At 43.1% G+C, this 20,067-nt stretch overlaps 1 protein-coding gene across 1 annotated transcript in view; it reads left to right on the top strand.

Annotated features, from left to right (window-relative positions):
• The first annotated feature begins 4,386 nt into the window (after positions 1-4,386).
• LOC121646873 (D(4) dopamine receptor-like) overlaps positions 4,387-20,067 on the top strand; it is a 32,630-nt gene continuing 16,949 nt past the window's right edge. Inside the window, 3 exon segments of the mRNA XM_041995949.1 lie at positions 4,387-5,254; positions 8,647-8,688; positions 8,690-8,760. Of these exon segments, the coding sequence (XP_041851883.1) occupies positions 5,018-5,254; positions 8,647-8,688; positions 8,690-8,760 (350 nt within the window). The 5' untranslated portion in view covers positions 4,387-5,017.

Consider the following 20,067-nt stretch of genomic DNA (forward strand, 5'->3'; position numbering starts at 1 on the left):
ACCTAGCAGTCTGGATGAACCATGGTTAGATGTAGAGCAAGCATTGTGTGAGGATGTGTTTTATCTCTGACCTGCCATTCATCAGCTCAAACCATCAAAACACATCAGTGTTTTAAAAGCATCAATATCAGTTCCTCTTTAGTGGCTTGGTGGGATTTTCTAAAATAACCAAATCCTCACTTTTTCCATGTAAGTTTACACCCCTCTGGAACAACCCCTGACATCCTGCAAAACAAAAGCTGATTAATTTTACCCAATGGAAAAATAAAGGAATAAAACAGTTAGAACATATAATAGAAAATGGAAACTTCTTATCATTTAATATTCTCACTTCACAATATGGAATCAGCAGCACCAAATTCTAGAATATCACCAGCTTAAATCTATTATACGTAAAAAATATACCACTAACGAATTAGACTCACAGCTACCTATCAGAGTGACAGAATTCATGAACCTCAATGCCCCAAAGCTATTATCAAAAAAATGTAGACTATTATTCAAACTAGAAGACTCAATCTGTCTTCCAACATCAAATGGGAGGCTGACTTACCCAGTAAGGGATGGTTTGGGGAATCAACTTGCAGCTGCAGAGGTTGTGAGCAGGTTGAGTTCCATTCTTAGAGGAAAAGCAAGGATTGGCCTGATGATCCTCTGGGTGTTTGATGGATGGAAAAGGTAATGATGTTACATCGAGTCAAGGTGTATCATGTACAAAAGACCAAAGAAACCATCAGGTGCCCAGAAAGAGAAGGAAAAGAAGAAAAGGAGAAACACTCAAAGATAAAGGTATGCATGTCTCTATGAGTGACGTTAATTATAATGAAACAGTGGCCTACACATATTTATCCTCTTGCTAATATGTTGCTATTTAACCACAGAAGAGACTGTATTTGGTTTTTAGCTTTACTTAATCAACTATTAAAATTTGAGGCATGAGAGTCAGTGCAGCTAATTTCACCAATAGGCTAGTTTGTGTTTGCAACACAACAAGTGCAAGTTCACACGGGCCTGTTAGTTCTGAGAGGTTGTAAACAACCAGGACGTCCTGACTGAACTTTTAATGCTGTACATGGGTCTATGCTAACTTAAAAACCTAATATAACATTCATGTCAATATACACTGACATGAAATTTTGTAGCTTTATATGATGAAATTTTTTTAAATAATTTGTAGTGTGTTATGCTTAGTTAATAGGATGTTAACAATGATAATAATTTGTGCATTATTATGGTTTATTTTAATTGGGTAACTGATGCATGTTTTTTTTTTAAACTCTGGGGCACTTCTGAAATGTTTGGAGCAAGCTCCACTGGCCAAAATGAAGAGCCACAATGCGTTGCAGGACTTGTCAGGTGGTGTGTGTGTGTGTGTGTGTGTGTGCCAGGTGTAAACAGGGATGAAAGACCCAGGATGAAAAACCTGCTACACTCTGAGCACTGAAATTTAGATTATGTTAATTATTATTACTATTTTTTATTTATTTATCTTATTCTTTGTATTTGTGTGATGAAGGATTTGTGCAATTTACAATGTTGTTTACAAACTATTTTATTTATCTATTTTAACTTTTGTATTTAATAATAAATAAATATATTAAATAAAAATAACATAATAATATCCTTGTGTTTGTACGCTGACAGGGTTTGTGGTTGGGTTGGGGGGTGGGGGGTTGATGGGGTTTGCTTAGTTGTGGTTGGTTGGGTGTGGGGGGCGCTGATGGGTGGTGTGCATCCAGGGAGCAAAACTAGCCAGGACCCGCCTCTGCTTCAGCTTGACGGCATCCCTTACTGCTGATGTCCACCAACTCCTCCCTGAGCTGCCACCTTACCGTAGTGGTGGAGTTTGCACATCCTGATGATCCTAGCGGCTATGTTGTCAGGGTCACCCATGACAAACAAGTGTCTAGGGAAGGACCAGATAAAGTGCAGCTCAATAGACCCCTATGATGAGTCAAATCAGGGATCCAGGTTTCCCATGCCTGGGCATGGGTCACCGGGGCCCCCCTCTGAACCAGGCCTAGAGGTGGGGCACAGAGGTGAGCGCTTGGTGGCCGGGCCTTTGCACATGGGGCTCGGGGTCGGGTTTAGCACGAAACAGTGACATGCCCCCACCTTCCTGTGGGCTCACACCTGCAGGATGGGCCATAGGGGTGCAGTGTGAGCTGGGCGGCAGCCGAAGGCGGGTCGACCCTGGCGGTCTGATCCTCGGCTGCAAAAGCTAGCTCTAGGGAGGTGGAATGTCACCTCTCTGGTGGGGAAGGAGCCTGAGCTGGTGTGCGAGGTTGAGCGGTTCCCGGCTAGATATAGTTGGACTTACCTCAAAGCATGGACTTGGGCTCTGGCACCACAGTCCTTGAGAGGGGCTGGACCCTCTCCATTCTGGAGTTGCTACCGGTGAGAGGCGCCAAGCAGGTGTGGCATGCTCATTACCCCCTGACCTTGTGAATGGGTGATGTGATGTATGATGTAAAGCGCTTTGGGTATCATCCCAGGTACAGTAAAGTGCTATATAAATATGGACCATTTACCATTTGTCACCTGTACGTTGGGGTTTACCCCGGTGGACCAAAGGGTAGCCTCCTTCCGCCTTCAGGTGGGGGGGGACGGGTCCTGACTGTTGTTTGTGCTTATGCACCAAGCAGCAGTTCAGTAACCCATCCTTTTTGGAGTCTTTGGAGGGGTGTTTGAGAGCACTCCTTCTGGGGACTCCCTCGTTCTGGTGGGGGACTTCAATGCTCACAGTGGGCAATGACAGCGAGACCTGGAGGGCGGATGTGGAATTGGGAGGAACAGCCCCCCTAATCTGAATCTGAGTGGTGTTTTTGTTGTTGGACTTCTGTGCTCGTCATGGACTGTCTATAACGAACACCTTGTTCAGACATAAGAGTGTCCACATGTGCACTTGGTACCAGGACACTCTAGACCGCAGTTCGATGATCGATTTTGTAGTCGTGTCGTCGGACTTGCGGCTGCATGTCTTGGACACATCGGTGAAGAGAGGGGCGGAGCTGTCAACTGATCACCACCTGGTGGTGAGTTGGCTCAGTATGGTGGGGGGAGGATGCCAGGTCAGGCCTGGCAGGCCCGAGAGTGTTGTGAGGGTCTGCTGGGAACGTCTGGCAGAGTCCCCTGTCAGAAAGAGTTTCAACTCCCATCTCCGGCAGAGCTTCAAACCATGTCCCAAGGTTGAGGTGGGGGGACATTGAGTCGAATGGGCTGTGTTCTGTGCCTCTATTGTTGAAGCGGCCAGCCGCAGCTGTGGACGCACCGGTTGTCTGTGCCTGTCGTGGCAGAAATCCCGAAATATTTGCAAAAAGTTAAAAAAAAAAAAGGTTATTAGAAAGATAAATTGGGGTGCAATTGAGCTTAGTATGGTATGTGGAATCAATGGCTTCTCTCCCCAGCAGATTCTGGTTTACTGTCTGGTGGTGGTGATAGACTAGATACTGGATCCTTGTGTGGCTAGCTCTATGTTGGGTAAATATCAGGGCTGGTGATATTGGGGCTGGGGTCTACCTCAACCTGACCTGTGTCCTTCCTCTCACAAAATAGTAAGAAATTTCTCCTTTTCTCTTCATTCTTATGTCTGCCTATACAAAATTTGAAAGGTTACAGGAAATCATCATTCACATTTTCATGCTGTAGCTTGATGTGGATCAACTACGGTGTGGCAGTGCAGGTAATAGAGCGGGTTGTCCAGTAATTGGAAGGTTGGTGGTTTCTATGCCCCGGGCAGCGATGGCTACATACAGTATAGGCAACATAGGTCAGCCAAATCTACCAACAGGGGTTTATCACAAGGTCATGTTCACACTGCAGGTTCTGCTCAAGCTTTGCCGTGTGTTGATGTAGTTAATATTGATATCTGTTAATTACATGTCAAATATGTCATCTGCAAGCTGTTAGTTTTATCCAAAAAGTTTGCTAAAGTTTGCAATGATGTTGCTTTATTCTATTTTATTTATATTTTTTCTGTATTTCTGTATATTTTACTGTATTATTATTTGTTATTTTTTCAATCCAGTCACTTGTCAGTCATCCGAGGTGGCACTTGGGTGTCGCAATTGGATTTCGGAGGTACCACCCTGGCCACCCCTTTAACTTCACCCCTGCTCCTGAGCAAAAGTTGGACACGACCTGGACAGGCTGAATGTTAACGAGAGAGAGAGAGAGAGAGAAGAGAAGAGAAAAAAACGCTTTTTTTTTTGTTGTTTTTTTTTAAAATAGCGCAGATAACCATCTATCTTCTTTAACTGCTTTAAAGTATTAATAAGGCTGTACATTTTTTTAGCACTGGCCACTCCCGTTTCTGTCTCTTTCCCTCCAACACACAAACTAGACACACACGCGCATACAAATAGTGTTGAACACACGCGCACGCTCTTGCTCACAATCAGACAGGCAGATGGACAAAACTGTCTCCTGATGGGAGCTCTAGGGTTGAAGGACACCGTAAAGCGCAGCAGCTATCGGTTTAAATCAGTTAAATTTGGCCCCGGTGGCCTCTTCGGTGATGCAGGTAAACACACCAAGGCTGAAAACGCCCGCAGGCCGCCGCTTTGGCAGCTGTCTCATCGGCAGAGTCCTTCCGGAAATTCTTTGCAGTTTTTAAACGGCAAGAACGTGGATTTACTCAAGAACTGTCTATGATTTCAGGATTTTCATGAGTCTTTTTGCCAACTAATGCCTGTTGTCTGTGTTTTCCTGGACACAATATGCTATTTGTAAAGAAGACAGAGGGAACTTAATCACCACCTACTTATAATTTAAATGCGCTGTACACTTTGCCAATAAGACCAAAGCCTGTGTGTAGCCGTCCTCTTTTACGCGGAGTGGGGCTTTTTGCGTATTTGCGCACTGGAAATCTTAAAGTCGTAAAAGTCCGAGTCGAGTCTCTGTTACAACATGAGACCACAGTGTATGTACCAGAGTCCGGCCCGGCCTTCATGAGAACCCGCGTGCCGCGCTGCTGTGGCTCGGACCGGGACGGACCGACAGAGGAGCCGCGGCAGAGATGGTGGCCAACCTGAGCGCACCGGCAGAGGAGGCGGCGGGGTCGGGACACAACCTGCCGGCGCTGGCGTTTGGTGTGGTGCTGATCGTGGTCATCATCTGCGGGAACCTGCTGGTGTGTCTAAGCGTGTTCACGACGAAGGCGCTGAAGACCACCACCAACTACTTCATCGTAAGTCTGGCGGTGGCGGACCTGATGCTCGCGGTCCTCGTGCTGCCGCTCTTCGTCTACTCAGAGGTGAGATCCGCCAAACCGTTTTTGGTCTGAAAATATCAGCATTTAATACGCTATCCTACACGATGTAGTGTGAAACATTCCCTAAACGTTCATTTTAAAGTGATACGTCATTGGCGTTTTAACCGTCATCTTAAAGTAGAGTCCTGACGTCAGATGACACCTGCAGCTGTGATGGAGTTCAAATCGTTAATTTTCTCTATATGAATCTTCCGGAAAAACAAAACGAATACGTATTGTACTTTTAAACTTGTATGGTGTACTTTTAAACTGACATTTTATTTTATTTTTATTTTATTTCCTTTTTCTGCCATGGCATTGTGTTTCTAAATTGACCAACAAAACAATCATTTAATTCAAAGTATCTAACTTCCTTTCATTTTATCAAGGCTTTTTTGTAGGTATTGACATGTTCTAATAGTATACCGAATTTCATTGACACCAGTCCATGTCTTTAACAGGTTGTTTATTGTTTATAGAATATTTTGTGAGATTTTTATCCCAAGTATCTCAGAGTTATAAACCCGTTAGTAAAACATGGGAATTCCGTAACCAGGGGTTGAACATTTGGTGTTGACAAAATATTTACATTTCAATGTATTCAGGATGGAACTGACATACCTGAAAAATTTTGTGCAGATAACTGCTTGTACATGGAAGTTATAACCACTTCCTGTTTCATGGTGAAACACTAAACTTTGAGGGGCTGCTTTAGCCCGTTTCCACTGAGCAGTACTGTCCAGGCCGCTACGGTTCAGGAGTTTTAGAGTGATCCAGCCAATTCAGATGGGCGTTCCCACTGCAAGTCAGACCACCACTGTGCATGCGGGGTTTAGATCAAATTCCTAGTGTGGTGTCATATTAGTGCAATGACAACAAATGTGTGCTACAAACAACAATGGAGGCCAATCAGCATGTTGTTATTGTAATGCTTAGCTTTTGGTTCTTTGTACGAATGATACAAGCCGCATTGTATGACCAGACATCCTTTTCTGATTATCTTCCAAAGTCTAACTAAACCAATGAATTGAAACAGCACTTTTGTGTTGGTTTCACGCTTGCTTTTGTCATGGACAGTGCAGTTTTTTCTGTCCACCAGTCAAGAGATTTTATTGTTAGATGCCAGTAACTCTGCCTTAACCATACCGTAGCGTTTTCCTATGGTCCTACAGCTGAAGGAGGTCCATATATGGTACAGTATGTTCCGGCTGCATAGGCCCCTTTAATAATGGAAACACACATAAGAACGTACTGGACGGCACCGACCCAAACAGAACTGCTCAGTGGAAACGCAGCTTATGTGTACAAAATTTAATGAGTTTATTTGGGATGTAGTTTCAAGGTGTGTGACAATAAGTGGTGGCTATACACACAGTAAACTTAGACTATTTTCATTTTCCCTTTCACCTAATTTATATTCATTTTTAGATATCTCACAAATCTGTTTTTAATAATGGTCCATTGCAGTGAGAAAAGGATTTAGTCTTATATCTGTTACACCACACACCATCAGTAACACCATCTCAGTCATTTCATTAATGGCTCAAGAATGGATTAGAATCTATTAACGAGTACTTACTGGTTTATCTGTACAGGTTAAGGGTCATTTAAGGTTTCAGGGTTACGCCATTTAGCCTGTGTATGTGAAAGAAGTTGTAAGCTCCAACTTTAAGATTCTGTTCTGATTGGAATTCATCAGGTTAGACACTACTAGCTCTGACGGCAGGTATTGGTTTTTAACATTTCCTTTTTTTTCAGATAAGCAAACACAAGTAATCAAGCACAAAAGAGGGCAAGAAGAAGAGCAGCAGAAACAGGCAGCAGCTTTTTTCATATCCCTGATAGGATTAGTGGAACTGGTTTCACTTGTATAATAAGTTAACCCCTTGTCGCAAATGTGTGACAAATCACTTTTGGCCTTTGTTTATTTTATTTCTTTACATCAATGTAAAAATGTTATTAGCTGAGTGATAACAGTGTGTGTGTTAATGTCCAGTTGTTACCATGAGATGGGGTGCCACAGAGCGAAATACTGCGGTAAAGTGATGCAGCATCTTGGAAAACAAGTTGTGAGGTGGGCTTTCTCAGCCTCAGGGCGCTGCTGGGCACTGACGGCTCCAGAGACGTACATGGCCGGTTATTACCCGAGTTTTTGTTTGCTCATACGTTACATATGTTTGCTCATGTTACAGTAAACTAATCTCCTATTTTCTTGGCAGAATGGAAAGAAATGTGGGCTGGTTAATGACTGTTGTACACTACTGTTTATAACAGTATTTACTGTTTTCTCCAATGTACAAAAATACAAATACATGTACAATTATAAATTTTCAATATATTTGAACGTGTGATTTGACAAACATGTCTTAATTGTAATTTGTCAGTTTGCATTTATCAACTTTCTATTTCTTTAATGATTTGATCTTCAGTTTTCTTTTCATTTCCTTGTCTTTTTAAGTGAGCTCTTCTTTCCTTGTTGTCTGCATCCCAAATCAGTGAAATGGCCCTTTAATAGTTAACTCTGAACTCCAGCTGCACATCTCAGGGATTCCTCTCCTGACACAACATTTCTCTGGCATCTATGACCAGACTCAGAGGGACCACATGTGATAGGAGCTGAATTACAGCCTGAACCAGACACAAATATCTCCTACACACACCAAACTACTGCTTTCACCTGCTTACATACGCTGTTGTAGTTTTCTTTAAGCTGGAGGCAGAACAGGGTTAAACTGTAGTCCATTCTTCTGAATAGATCTGACACATGTTTGTCTGGTGGAACAGCTAAGCTCAGCTTGTAGCCTACATTCCTCGTGAGGTCACTTTAATCAAGAGTTCAAGTGAGGGGCCCGCTCCCACAATGGTTTTTAGGAAAACAGTGAAACGACGACAATGAGAACATAATTTAGTTAACCTCGCTTCTTCTTTTTGTCGGCTAGTTCACACATTCCCCATATTTCCTGTTGTTTCCTTCCTAACTTTTCATCTGCATGTCATCTGCTTTTGTTTTTGTTTTTTTGAACACATATTGACAATCTGATAAATAAATAATCAAAGTAAACAGAGAATATTTTTTATGTATCTGTGCAGCTAATGTCACCTGCAAGCAGCTGTCAGATAAATGCTTTGGTGAAGTATGAAGTGGTAGAGTTTGGAAAACTTCTGCTAACACAGATCTTTGTCAAGACTTTCTGAGCCTCTTTCTTTCTCTTTAATAACGTATTTACTATCTAAGAGTCAATAACAGAATGCTACCATACTTTTACTGAAAGTGGAGTTTGGATGCAGAAGCTTTAGTAGCATGGACCATTTTATGTTGATGTTTTGGTTCTTTTAGCTAATGTTGAGGCAGCACTGTTAGCATGAAGATGTTGATCATTGTCTGTGTGTTCCAGTTCCAAGACGGTGTGTGGACTCTCCGCACCACCATCTGTGACAGCCCTGATGACCATGGATGTGATGCTGTGCACTGCCTCTATCTTCAACCTCTGTGCCATCAGTGTGGACAGGTCAGTATTCACGAGCACGCGCGCGCACAACACACACACAACACATTTAAAAATCTCACATTTTAACATTATAAAAATTTTCAGAATCACCTGTTTTACCTGCTGAGAGTAGGCGAGGCAATCTGTGTTTCAAAGGTTCTGTAGAAGAGGAGGAGTTTTATTTTCTGTAAGAGTTCATTAGTTTGATACGTCCTTCATTTTGTTGGGGTGAATCCACTATTGACAGACGAAATAGTCCTATGAGGCTACGGGGGATTGAGCAATTAAACAAAACACACATTATCACATGTTCGTCTCCATTTGCTAAAGTTAACTTTAAGTCCAGTTTGTCGTGATTACTGGTTTAAATCTGAGCTTCCGCTTACAAATGATTGTGGTTGCTAATTTTCTGTAAATACTGATTTAGCAGAACAAATTTCAGATCATTGAGCCTCTAGTTTATGTTTCTATACTCCGCCTAGCCTAGTCACCACCTGGATTAGCAAGAAGACAGCTACGACAGCTTCTTGGGTAATTACTGAATGGATGATCATCTTTCTGCTGAGTAGCTTCTCATTTCTTAAACAAGCATGTGGAAAGACGCATCTGGTGTTCGTGGTGAAAAGATGTTAGTTTGTTTAGGAAGAGTGGAATCATTGACATCGAGCAGAGGAAAACATCTAAGGAAATTGCAGAAACTACTAAAATTGTTGTAAACTGCCCAACTCATTAAAAACTGGAAGAAAATGTTGGAAAAAATCCTGAACAATGGTGACTGGCGTCACTTAAACATGGCAAAATCAAACTGAAAAAAAGCAGTAGAACTTATAATGAAAGGAAGAGCATCATTTCTACACGTACATCGTGAAGGGAACTCAAGGGGACTAAACAGCTGTGTAGCCATAATAAACCACCTTCAGTGCAGCTATCCAGAGACAAAAGGCTTCAATTCTGGACTGGATTCTGGAGCAATGAAAAAAGGTCGTGGTGTCCAGATTTACCCTGTTCCAGAGTGAAGGGTAAGAAGAGGCAGATGAACAAATGAATTAGTGCTCCAATCTCATCAGGCAAAACCACAGCCATCACAGTATTTACTCATATACAGTATGAAAAGCCAAATTAAACAAACAAACTGACAGTTCACTGAGCTCAGTGTTATGTGTTTGAATGAAATTGAAGATCTGCAGATACATTAAAAATTCTGAGTTTGTAATGGGGAGCAGTGGTGCTATAAGGAAACGTTAACCCTAAGACTTTTGCTAACAACATGACCTGAATGCTCTCAGTTGAGGTGTTCTCACACTGTGATCTGTTTTTAAACCAATTTGAAGTCCAATATCTGGATCTAATGTTCCGCACCATTTTTGAGGTATGGGGAAATTTTGGAGCAATAAAGTAGTAATTTTTATAATTTAATAACACAGATGCTATGATCCAAGCCAACTCTAGCTTAATGCAAACCTGTCAAACATGGGCTAAATTCGGCTATTGGCAATTAAGCTAACTGGGTGATTTTTAAGTTCAAAACATTAGCTAAACAACAACTAAATTTAATTTCTGAAGAAAATACTGCATCAGCTTTTTCTTTTTTCAAACTTTTAGTGTTAAGTCACATGTTAGGACTGCATTAGGTTGCTTTAGGGCTAAGTACTTGCATTTTGAACACATTGACCATGTTAGCTTAGCATGTTAGCAGACAGACATTTGTTAGGTGGCAATTAGCAAGTGATTAAAGTAAAATTGTACCCAAAATAGAAACACTGAAGGCTAAATAACATTTGAGGGGAACAGGGCTGTTTAAACTCAAATTTCATGTCAGTTCATCAAAACAAAAAAGAAATACAAAATATAAAATACAAATCATTGTCTTTTAGAGGAAAAGTCAATTTGATGTGTTCTCTGGGATAGAAATGTTAACCAGGTTTGTCCATTTTTGTCATAGTCCAAGAAGGATGAGGTGAAATGAAGCCCACATGCAGAACAGAGGAGATTAAGCCAAATGGCATCTGGGTTTTAATAACGACTATAAGACTAAGGGCAACACAAAACTGAAAACGCATAAAAAATGATCTGACAAGGGTCAACTGAAAACCAAGAGTCTGAATACACACCGAAACTAATGACAAAATGAGCAGAAAGTGAGGTGATCAGCAAACAAAATCAGATGTGATAATCTGGGAGCAAGAAGTAAAGTGGACAAAACACAAAGGAATAAACTCAAAATAAAACAGGAAACAAGACAGAACTCAAAACAACAACAAAGGATATAAACCTGCAATAGAAAAAACCCACAGACCATGACAATTTTGCAGCTAGTGATCCATCACAGGATCATTAAAGATTAGTGATTTAATGTTTCTGCTTGAGTAAGCCATGAATTCAGTACTTTATGTTGTGGTGAACAGCGATGTCTCAAGTCTAAATATTAGGTTTTTACAGTTTTGGAAGAATTTCAGTAGTCCAAAACATTTCCCATGGTGATGCCAGACAAAAGGCCGCTCACAAGTAGTCGTCTGGAGAACATAAACTAATAAATTTACTTCCATGAAATGAATTCCAGGGCTCCAGACTGCAACCAAACGGTCGCATTTTGCGACTAAAATATGAGAAATGCAAGTGAATTTTTTACAACGGTGAAACATCTACCGGTCTTTTTCTTGTAGGAGTTATAACTGAATTTATTTAGCCGCTAACAAACTTCTGCTCCCCTCTTCAGACCAGTAGTTCACAGTAACGCGCTGATTAGCTGCTGGTTTGTCAACTCAAACTAACTTCAATACGAGAAAAGGAGACGAACACCAACGAAGAAGACGACAGCCAATGTGTGTGTGAGTGGGGACAAACGAGCTCTGTGATTGGCTAATGTGTGGAAAAGAGGCGGGTCCTTTGGGGGAATTTATTATTCCTCTGTGTTGCCAGCGTAGCGACTTTGTGGCTGTATTTAGCGAGTTTTTCTGGTGTTACTGGAGACTTTTGGAGACGGAGGTGAATGAAGGGAGTTTATCTTCCCAACGAGGAGCGGTGCTGGTCAGACCCTCTCATACGAGGCTTGGTCTTCTCGCAGCAGCAGCAGCTGCATTCAGACGACGTTCAGCTCTGTTTTTAATGACCAGGCTGGAAATGAACGTAAAGCTGCTGCTGGAGGATCCTGCTGGTTTACCGTCACAGTAACGTCTGTTAATGAAGAGTGTGGACAAAATATTTAAAAAGTTAAAAGTGTTAAAAGAAAATATTGACAGGATATTTATTTTATTTATTTATTTATTGCTGTTCTAAACATTGTTAGGTTGTCTTTTTATCATTTTGCCTTTCATCCCTCTTTATGGCAGCATCCATAACAACTACATGTACCAGGCTGATGATGCTAATTAGCGACTTGTAGGACAGCCAATAGCTGCTGTTCTTACTGAGGAGTGGGAACAGTGGCTGGAGGAGCATCAGTCCCTGAAGCTGTTTTTTTTTTTTTTTTTTTTTTTTTTTCCAATGTTTTATTGATTGAACAAATATTATTGTACATATAGTAACATCATGGCAATACATTTGCATTTTTAACATGTACAGTGTGAGAATATTTTGAATGCAATAGACGTACAAATACACAAACAAATAGTAAACAAAACAAGAAAAATACTCAGAGGTCTGCTATGTGCTAAAGTTAAATTGATGATATAGTTTAATTGTTTTGGTCAATTTATTATTTTCGAATTCATATTTTCAATAGTGTTCCAGTAATTTTTAAGGTCAGTAGATTTAAAAATATAAAAGGAGGGAATTCTTTTTAGCCAGATCATTTTGTGGATAAAGTATTTTGCTAGGATAATGAATCAAATTGGATATATATTTTTTCACTTGAGGATAAACAAGGATTATTGATTATAAGGAGTATGTCATATTTGCTAAGAAATATTTCTTTTTTTAATTTTTGTGCTAAATATTGTTTGTAAGTGGAACCAAAATGATGTATTGTGAAAAACAGTCAATTAAAAACATGTTCAATGGTTTCACCTTCACAACCACAGAAAGTGTGGAAGTATTAATATATCAACAACAGGTGCAGTAGCTCTGGTCAGCAGAATATTAATAGTATGACATTATAACATGATATCAAAATGATGTCAACCAGTCAGCCCTACAAGGCTGCGTGCCTGGATGCTGTGTGTCTGAAAATAGTAGCAGGCAGGCTATATAAGCTTGGGAGAATGGTATGAACGGGGTCTTTTATCCTGAAGGGGTGTCCCCTGGTCGGCCGAATAAAGGATCATTAAAGACCTCTGTCTGCAGACTCTTAATATCAGCAAGCCCTTTTTGATAAAGAATTTATCTACAAACATTTGGCGAGCCAGCCAGTTAACCGCTGGGGCCGGGGCGCTTGGACCGCTCTGACTCACCGCTTAAGGAGGTAAGCCCCATTTTAAAATCCTTCTGGGTGAAGTGAGCCGGAGCGGAGGGCCGTCCTGGCTACAAGTTGAACTTAGTTATACAGCTGCTGTGACTCTGCTGACAGATAAATTTGTGTGCACACAAATGAAGTAGTTTATGAGGACCTTATCAGAAGTAGCTGAGAGGAAGGTCAGTTTTAAGGAGATTAAGTAGGTTGAGGACCCCACCAATTAGTGGGAGGGGGGTCAGTTTAAGGGGTAATATTTTAGGGCCCTATCAAAACCTCGGCGTTACTGGACGCGGTCGCCCGGGACTTTGAGAGGAGGGTCCAGTATAGCGGCGAAAGAAGTAAGTGGCAACAAAAATAGTAGTGAAAGTGAAGTAAAGTGAAAGTGATGAAAATGCACCGATCGATCTGTTTCGAGTTCCAAATTTAGTAAAGAGATAAATACAGGACTCACAATATTGCAAGCTTATAGGCTGGTATTGTAGGGAGCCAGATAAGGAGCTTAAGTAGCTTATGACTAGGTTCATAGGAAAGCAAGGTGCGATGATCGATCAAAAAATCTGATCCTAAATTAAACAGAGCCAGTAGTGTAAAGGTTTTAAGCTCTGTAAACCCGGGAAATCTGCGTAAAAGGGGCTTAGCGCAGTACAGCTGTGAAAAACTTTGTTGCAACATTAAATAACGTACGTAGAAAAAAGGAAGGAAAAAGGCCTTGTGGGCTGACTGGTTGACATCATTTTTGATATCATGTTATAATGTCATACTATTAATATTCTGCTGACCAGAGCTACTGCACCTGTTGTTGATATATTAAATACTTCCACATTAATGTGGAAGTATTAATATATCAACAACAGGTGCAGTAGCTCTGGTCAGGCAGAATATTAATACTTCCACATTTGGTTCCGTCCCAACTCACGTTGTAAATCTTGCTGACGTGGTCCTAAGTTCATCCAAAAGCTATCATCTGTCTTACCTTTCCGAGCCAAATCGGTTCGATCCTGGTAACAGTTAATGATTCCAGTCTGACGTCGCTGTGTACTACAGTATTTTGGAATTGTCATGTGTGGAGGAGTTTCCTGTTTTTCTCGAGGAGAATGTATGGAGGTTGAATGCCCCCCTACCTGTGGCTGTGTATCCGGTTGGGCCAATCCGTCCATGGAAGCCAGCCTTAAAGCCGCAGTTGACCTGTTCTGAATATTACTTACATTTCCCGTTGTGCCAGCGTTCGTTGGTACCCCTTCAAGGCTTTGCTGGTCATCAAGATTAAAGTTTCCATCAATTTTTATTGTTCCTGTTAAATTTGGGAAAAGTTCTGCATTAGTACAGTTTTCAGTTTCCCCCGGACTATCCGTGAAAGACACAATTGTTTTGACATTTCGTTTAATTGGCTCGCTGATTCTAAATAAGTTTAAAATTTCCAATTCAAGCTGTCGTTTCTTTTGTCGTTTTTAGAATTATTTCCAGCTTTATAATCCTCAATGCGATGTTGCATTAATTCACAAATCTGTGGGTCAAAGCTTCCTGTAACAGGCCATGGATCTATCAAATTTTTCGTCCTCTTGCACCATTTCTGAGACATGTGTTGAATCTCTTTCATCCTGTGGGGATGACGGATACAAACAATAGCCTGGGGCGTACTCATCATTATCCTATTTAATCAACCCTGCTTTTAATACAATATGATAATCATGTAACTCAAATGGAATCCACTTGGGTTGCTGCCACTCCGTGTTCTGTTTCTAGGCGTCGGTCCAATGGGAGGAGTCGTGTTCTGTTGGAAGGAAGCCAGAAGAGTTCAGACGGTTTCATTTTAACAGCTATAATAATAGTACAAATTACATCCTTGTAGCTGCACAAGAGCAGAGCACTTTTATTTCTGTCAGTGCTTGTGTCTATGCGCGTTAGCAAGTAGCTTAGTGTCAGATTTCACCAGACCACTATCTTGTGAGTTGGGGAACGAGTCAATTTATGCACTGCAATCCAGATTATAGCTCTTTACAACATGCAACATGCAAGATCACTGCAAACCAGAGGCCTCTGTTTCATGCATAAGTTTTTCAGTATTCCAGCAGCTGCTTCGATCTCCAGTTTACACTCAGTCACGGCATTCCTTTCCACATTTTAGTCCACACTTTCACACACAAGCTCACCGGCTCACTCGGTGTCCAGTTTCGCTCAGACACGCACACGCTCAGGCTTTTCAGCTCACCCTCAGCTCTCAAAAGAGAGTTTAAAGGCTTTTCCCTCTTATTCTTTTTACACCTGAACATAAGTTTACTCTCAGTTAGAGGGGTAAGGCAGTCAGAAGACAATTTTCAGCTCACTCAGACACCCATTCCTATCCGCTTCACACACACTACAACAGCTGAACAAATCACCATTAGTCAGAGGGGAATTAACAGTCAAAACCAGTTTAGAAGTCACAAGTTCGCTCTCAGTGAGCAGTCGAAAAAGAATATGTCAACAGTCTAAAACAAGACAAGGGCGCGCTGCGTAGGAGTAGGCGTCAGGTCTCGGGTTCTCATGAGGTATATCAAAAATTCCACAGGAAATCCCTTTAGCAATTCCAATTGCATCCCGATATACCTCATGAGAACCCGAGACCTGACGCCTACTCCTACGCAGCGCGCCCTTGTCTTGTTTTAAATTAAGAATGTTATTTACACCATTGTATACCACCATAGCTGGCACCTTTAAGCGAACAGTAGCACACAACCCCACCCCAAGAGGGGGGTTAGGGTGCTACGTAGCAGATTATTTCCACATAACCAGAAACTATCAGCGACCGCATGTGATTGGTCTCCGAACCAAATAGGGTTGGAACCGTGATAGACATATTCTGACAGTCCTGATGTGGGGGCTCCGGGTTTTCAAACCATACTGCTTTAGTTATGAAGAGAGGAGACATGCCAGACTCTGGGAACCATGATAATACCCATGTGACATTACATCTTACCGTCGTGTTCCCCACCATTATCCCATTTTGCTGGAGAAATCCTCCGCTGGCAAAACACTCGTATGCGGCGTTATAGTCCACCTCGTAAACCGTGGGAGGGGCCATGGCGGTATTTGCCACCTGGTAAGGTTCACACAATTCCTGGATTTTGTAACCCCTATATTTATTCAAATAACCATGCATCCTCTGGGCCCCATAAAGTAATCTACACTTCATACCACACATTGGGAGCCCGAAGAAAGCATTCGTCGTTGTAGACTTGAACGCTTTCTCTTCACACACTCGGCGTTGTTCCTGGGCACACTCCCAAGAGCTGTACTTATCTGGGACAACAACCGGAGGGGCTCCAGGCGCCTTTGAGCACCATATGCATTCTTCCGATGTCATTTCTTTTACTGACAGCCAAGCCCAGCGATACCAAGTGTTGGCCATCGCTTCCTTCCATAAGTAATCTTCACTAGGTCTAAACCCTCGTACTTCCGGTTGCCCCTTTACATCCTTAACCTCCCCCCCCTTTAATGTTTTATCATGATAACTATTTACCAAAGTATCTAACCCTTGAGGGGGAAGGGTGAATGACTCAACCACCCCATTGTCTGGTTGGCCATCAGTAACCACGGTGGGCTGCGGTTCAGGTGTAAAATCAACTTTATTCACAACAGGGGTGTTAACTGTGGTCTGGTAAGAACTTACAACCTTCCCAATCTCTAATAGACCTTCCAGTGTGTCCCATGCAGCAGCCCATACCTGGTCAACCATTAAGGATGTTTATACGTGCTAAGTGTTCATACCCCAGTCCTCCTGGTACTGACTGATGGTTACCTATTCCGGCCTGTGGGCGTGGAGTAGTGATTGTTACAAGACCAACCTTATCCGGCTCCTGGGCTGGAACCACAGCTAGAGGGGGAGTGGACTCCTCCTCTACAAAGTGAACTCCCCATTTCTTGGCAGCTGCAGCTGTGGTAACATAAACACTTAAGTCTGAGCCAGAGGGTCTAGCCTGGGACCCCAAAGCCTCTCCTCCCTGAGCACCGTGTTCATCATCCATCCCAGGATTCACTGGAATGTTATGCCCCTCTACATCTTGTTCCTTAATTGATCTTACTTTCCGCCTATGTTGTGCCAAAAGGGCAGCATTTGTCTGAAACATTAAATCACGGGTAGTGTGTAGGTGTGTGCGGGTGCATGCTGGCAAGAGACCTGACTGATAATGACATTTGGCATGTGAGTCGTACTCCCCCTGGTCACCGAGGTTGGTGCTCCCTCGTTGCGCTGATGCCCTTCTGTTTCCTTGAGAAGGCCCTGGTGATGGGACAACGTGGTGGCTGTTGCTTTGGGTCCGGATTGGTTGAATTGACCCTGCCGAGATCCCTGTCCCGCCCAGAAGAAGAAACCAAAGGAATGTCAAACTCAACATCATCGGGCGGCAACTCTGAATCTGCCCTGACAGGACAATCTTCGTCAGATGCATGCGAGGCGATACTTCCCCTTTTGGGGGACTGGTCATTTGAGAACGCTGTACAATCCGACCAGTCCCCAGGGCCTGTTTCGCAGTTGTTGGTCGTAGGTGCCAACGAACAATGGTTCAGATGATGCCAAGCGACGCTCCCTTCGACCTGGACCGAAGTCGTGTGGGCACGGACCACCGTGTAAGGACCTCGGCGTCTAGGAGTGTTCCACTTCCTTCGAAACTCCTTAATGTACACCTTATCCCCGGGCACCACTGGACCAGATGTCACAGAGACAGGTTTTGGCTCGTTCGCTTTTTCCTGAAAATAAATTGCTTTATGGATAGCAGACAACTGTTTCATATAACTGTGCAGCTCCTTCTCCAACTGCTCCAGCGGGGGCCCCTTAAAAGGACCCCGAAACTGCGGGCCCGGCATGGGACGACCTGTTAACATTTCATGAGGAGACAAATGTGTGACCCGATGAGCTTGCATGCGGTAACTCATTAGGGCCAACGGTAATGCGTCATGCCACCGCAAACCAGTACATGCACAAATCTTATTAATTTTTGCTTTAAGTGTGCCATTCACTCGTTCCACCCCTCCCTGGCTGGAGGGAGTGTAGATACTTCCGTGACGGACTTTGATTCCGAGCTGGCGTAGAACGCCCTCGTAGACCTTGTTGATAAATGCTGGTCCCGAGTCTGATGAAAGGATGGATGGTAACCCAAACCTAGGGATTACCTCACGGACCAGGAACTTCACGACCGTTCCCGCCCCCATGTCCTTTGACGGAGTGGCCTCCACCCAACGGCTGAAATGATCAAAAACCACCAAAAGGTAGCGCTTAACCGTGTACCGGGACCAGCATGTCCACAAAATCTAAAATCAGATGACGAAACGGGCCTTCCGGGACAGGTATTCGCGCTGTGGGGGTAACAATACCTTTTCGAACGTTGTTCTGCGCGCATACCTCGCATTGATTTAGCGCATCCGTTACCAACGCCTGCAGGTATGGCGCCCAATAACCCTGTTGTTGTATTCGATGTATCACCTCATCTCGCCCACAGTGGTCTGGTTTGTGACACTCTGGAATTAAAAGAGACAAAAGTGATATTGGAGCGACAATCAGGCCGGTATGTGACCGCCATAACCCTCGCCCATCTTTTGTAGCACCCCTTTTTTCCCACATGTTTTGTTCACTCGCGCTGGCACGCGCTTGCATTAATGTGATATCGTCGGGTGTAACAGATGGTTCCAACTCCACAGCTGGGGCCAAGACGGCGACCTTGCAACCTGAAGCGTGCTTTGCAGCTTCGTCTGCCGCATTGTTTCCCATTGTGGTGATGGAGTTGTCTTTTCGATGAGCAGGACACTTGATAATGGCCAATCGATGTGGAAGCATCATGGCCGAGATTAACTTCATAATCTGTTTCCCATGCCGAACAGGTTTACCATCTGATTTTTGAAAGCCGCGCAGTTTCCAAACTGCTCCAAACAGGTGACAGACTCCGTGAGCGTATGCTGAATCTGTGTAGATATTAGCAGAGGAGTCTTTAGCAAGTTCACAAGCTGCAGTAAGTCCATACAATTCAGCTAATTGTGCAGAGCAAGGTTGTAAACACTTTTCAGCTTTTATTGTCACAAACGTCCCTTCCTTTTGTTGCACCACGGCGTAGCCTGCGTGAGTTCCCATGTGGTCTCGAAAACATGACCCATCTACATAGTACGTGACCTGGGCGTCGTCCAACGGCTCAGATTCCAAGTCCGGTCTCAGTTTTGTGTACCTCGTGGTCTCAGCGACGCACTCGTGTGTATCACCTTCAAATTCAAAAGGTAACATATTAGCAGGATTTGTGGTCTCACATCTCTTAATTGTTACATCTGGATAGGTGAGCAATGGTAGATACTGAAGGCAACGTGCTGTTGTCAGAACAAGTTTGCTGTGATTGATCAACTCTGTGATTTTATGATGGGTGTAAATAACCACAGGATATGACTTAGTTATTGCAGACGCCTTTTCATACGCCATGTGAACAGCTGCGAGGCCCTGGTAGCAGGGGGGCCACCCTCGTGCTACGTCGTCCAACCTTGCACTGTAGTAAGCGATGGGTTGTTTCCTTCCACCAGCACATGAGTCTTGTGCCAATACAGCCGTTGCGTACATGTTGCATCTGTTTGAAACATAAAGATAAAAAGTTTTATCATAGTCTGGCATTTTCAGCGCTGGGGCACTTTGTAGTTCCTGCTTGAGCACATCAAAAGCCAACAGTGCCTCTGTGGTCCACTCCAAAGACTTCTTTAAAGTCTTGGCTTCAGAGGACTTCAGGAGATCCCTAAGCGGCGCCGTCTTTACTGCGTAGTCCTCCAACCACTCCGCGCTGAATCCTGTGATACCTAAAAAGGTCATTAGTTGCGCGCATGTCTGTGGACGCGGTGCTCGACTTATGCCTTTGAGGTGGTCAGGAGACAGAGCTATTGTTCCATGGGAGATTACTCTACCAAGGAATTCCACCTGAGGCTGGCAGAATTGC

Source organism: Melanotaenia boesemani, chromosome 10, assembly GCF_017639745.1.
Source record: "Melanotaenia boesemani isolate fMelBoe1 chromosome 10, fMelBoe1.pri, whole genome shotgun sequence".
NCBI classification, from domain to species: domain Eukaryota; kingdom Metazoa; phylum Chordata; class Actinopteri; order Atheriniformes; family Melanotaeniidae; genus Melanotaenia; species Melanotaenia boesemani.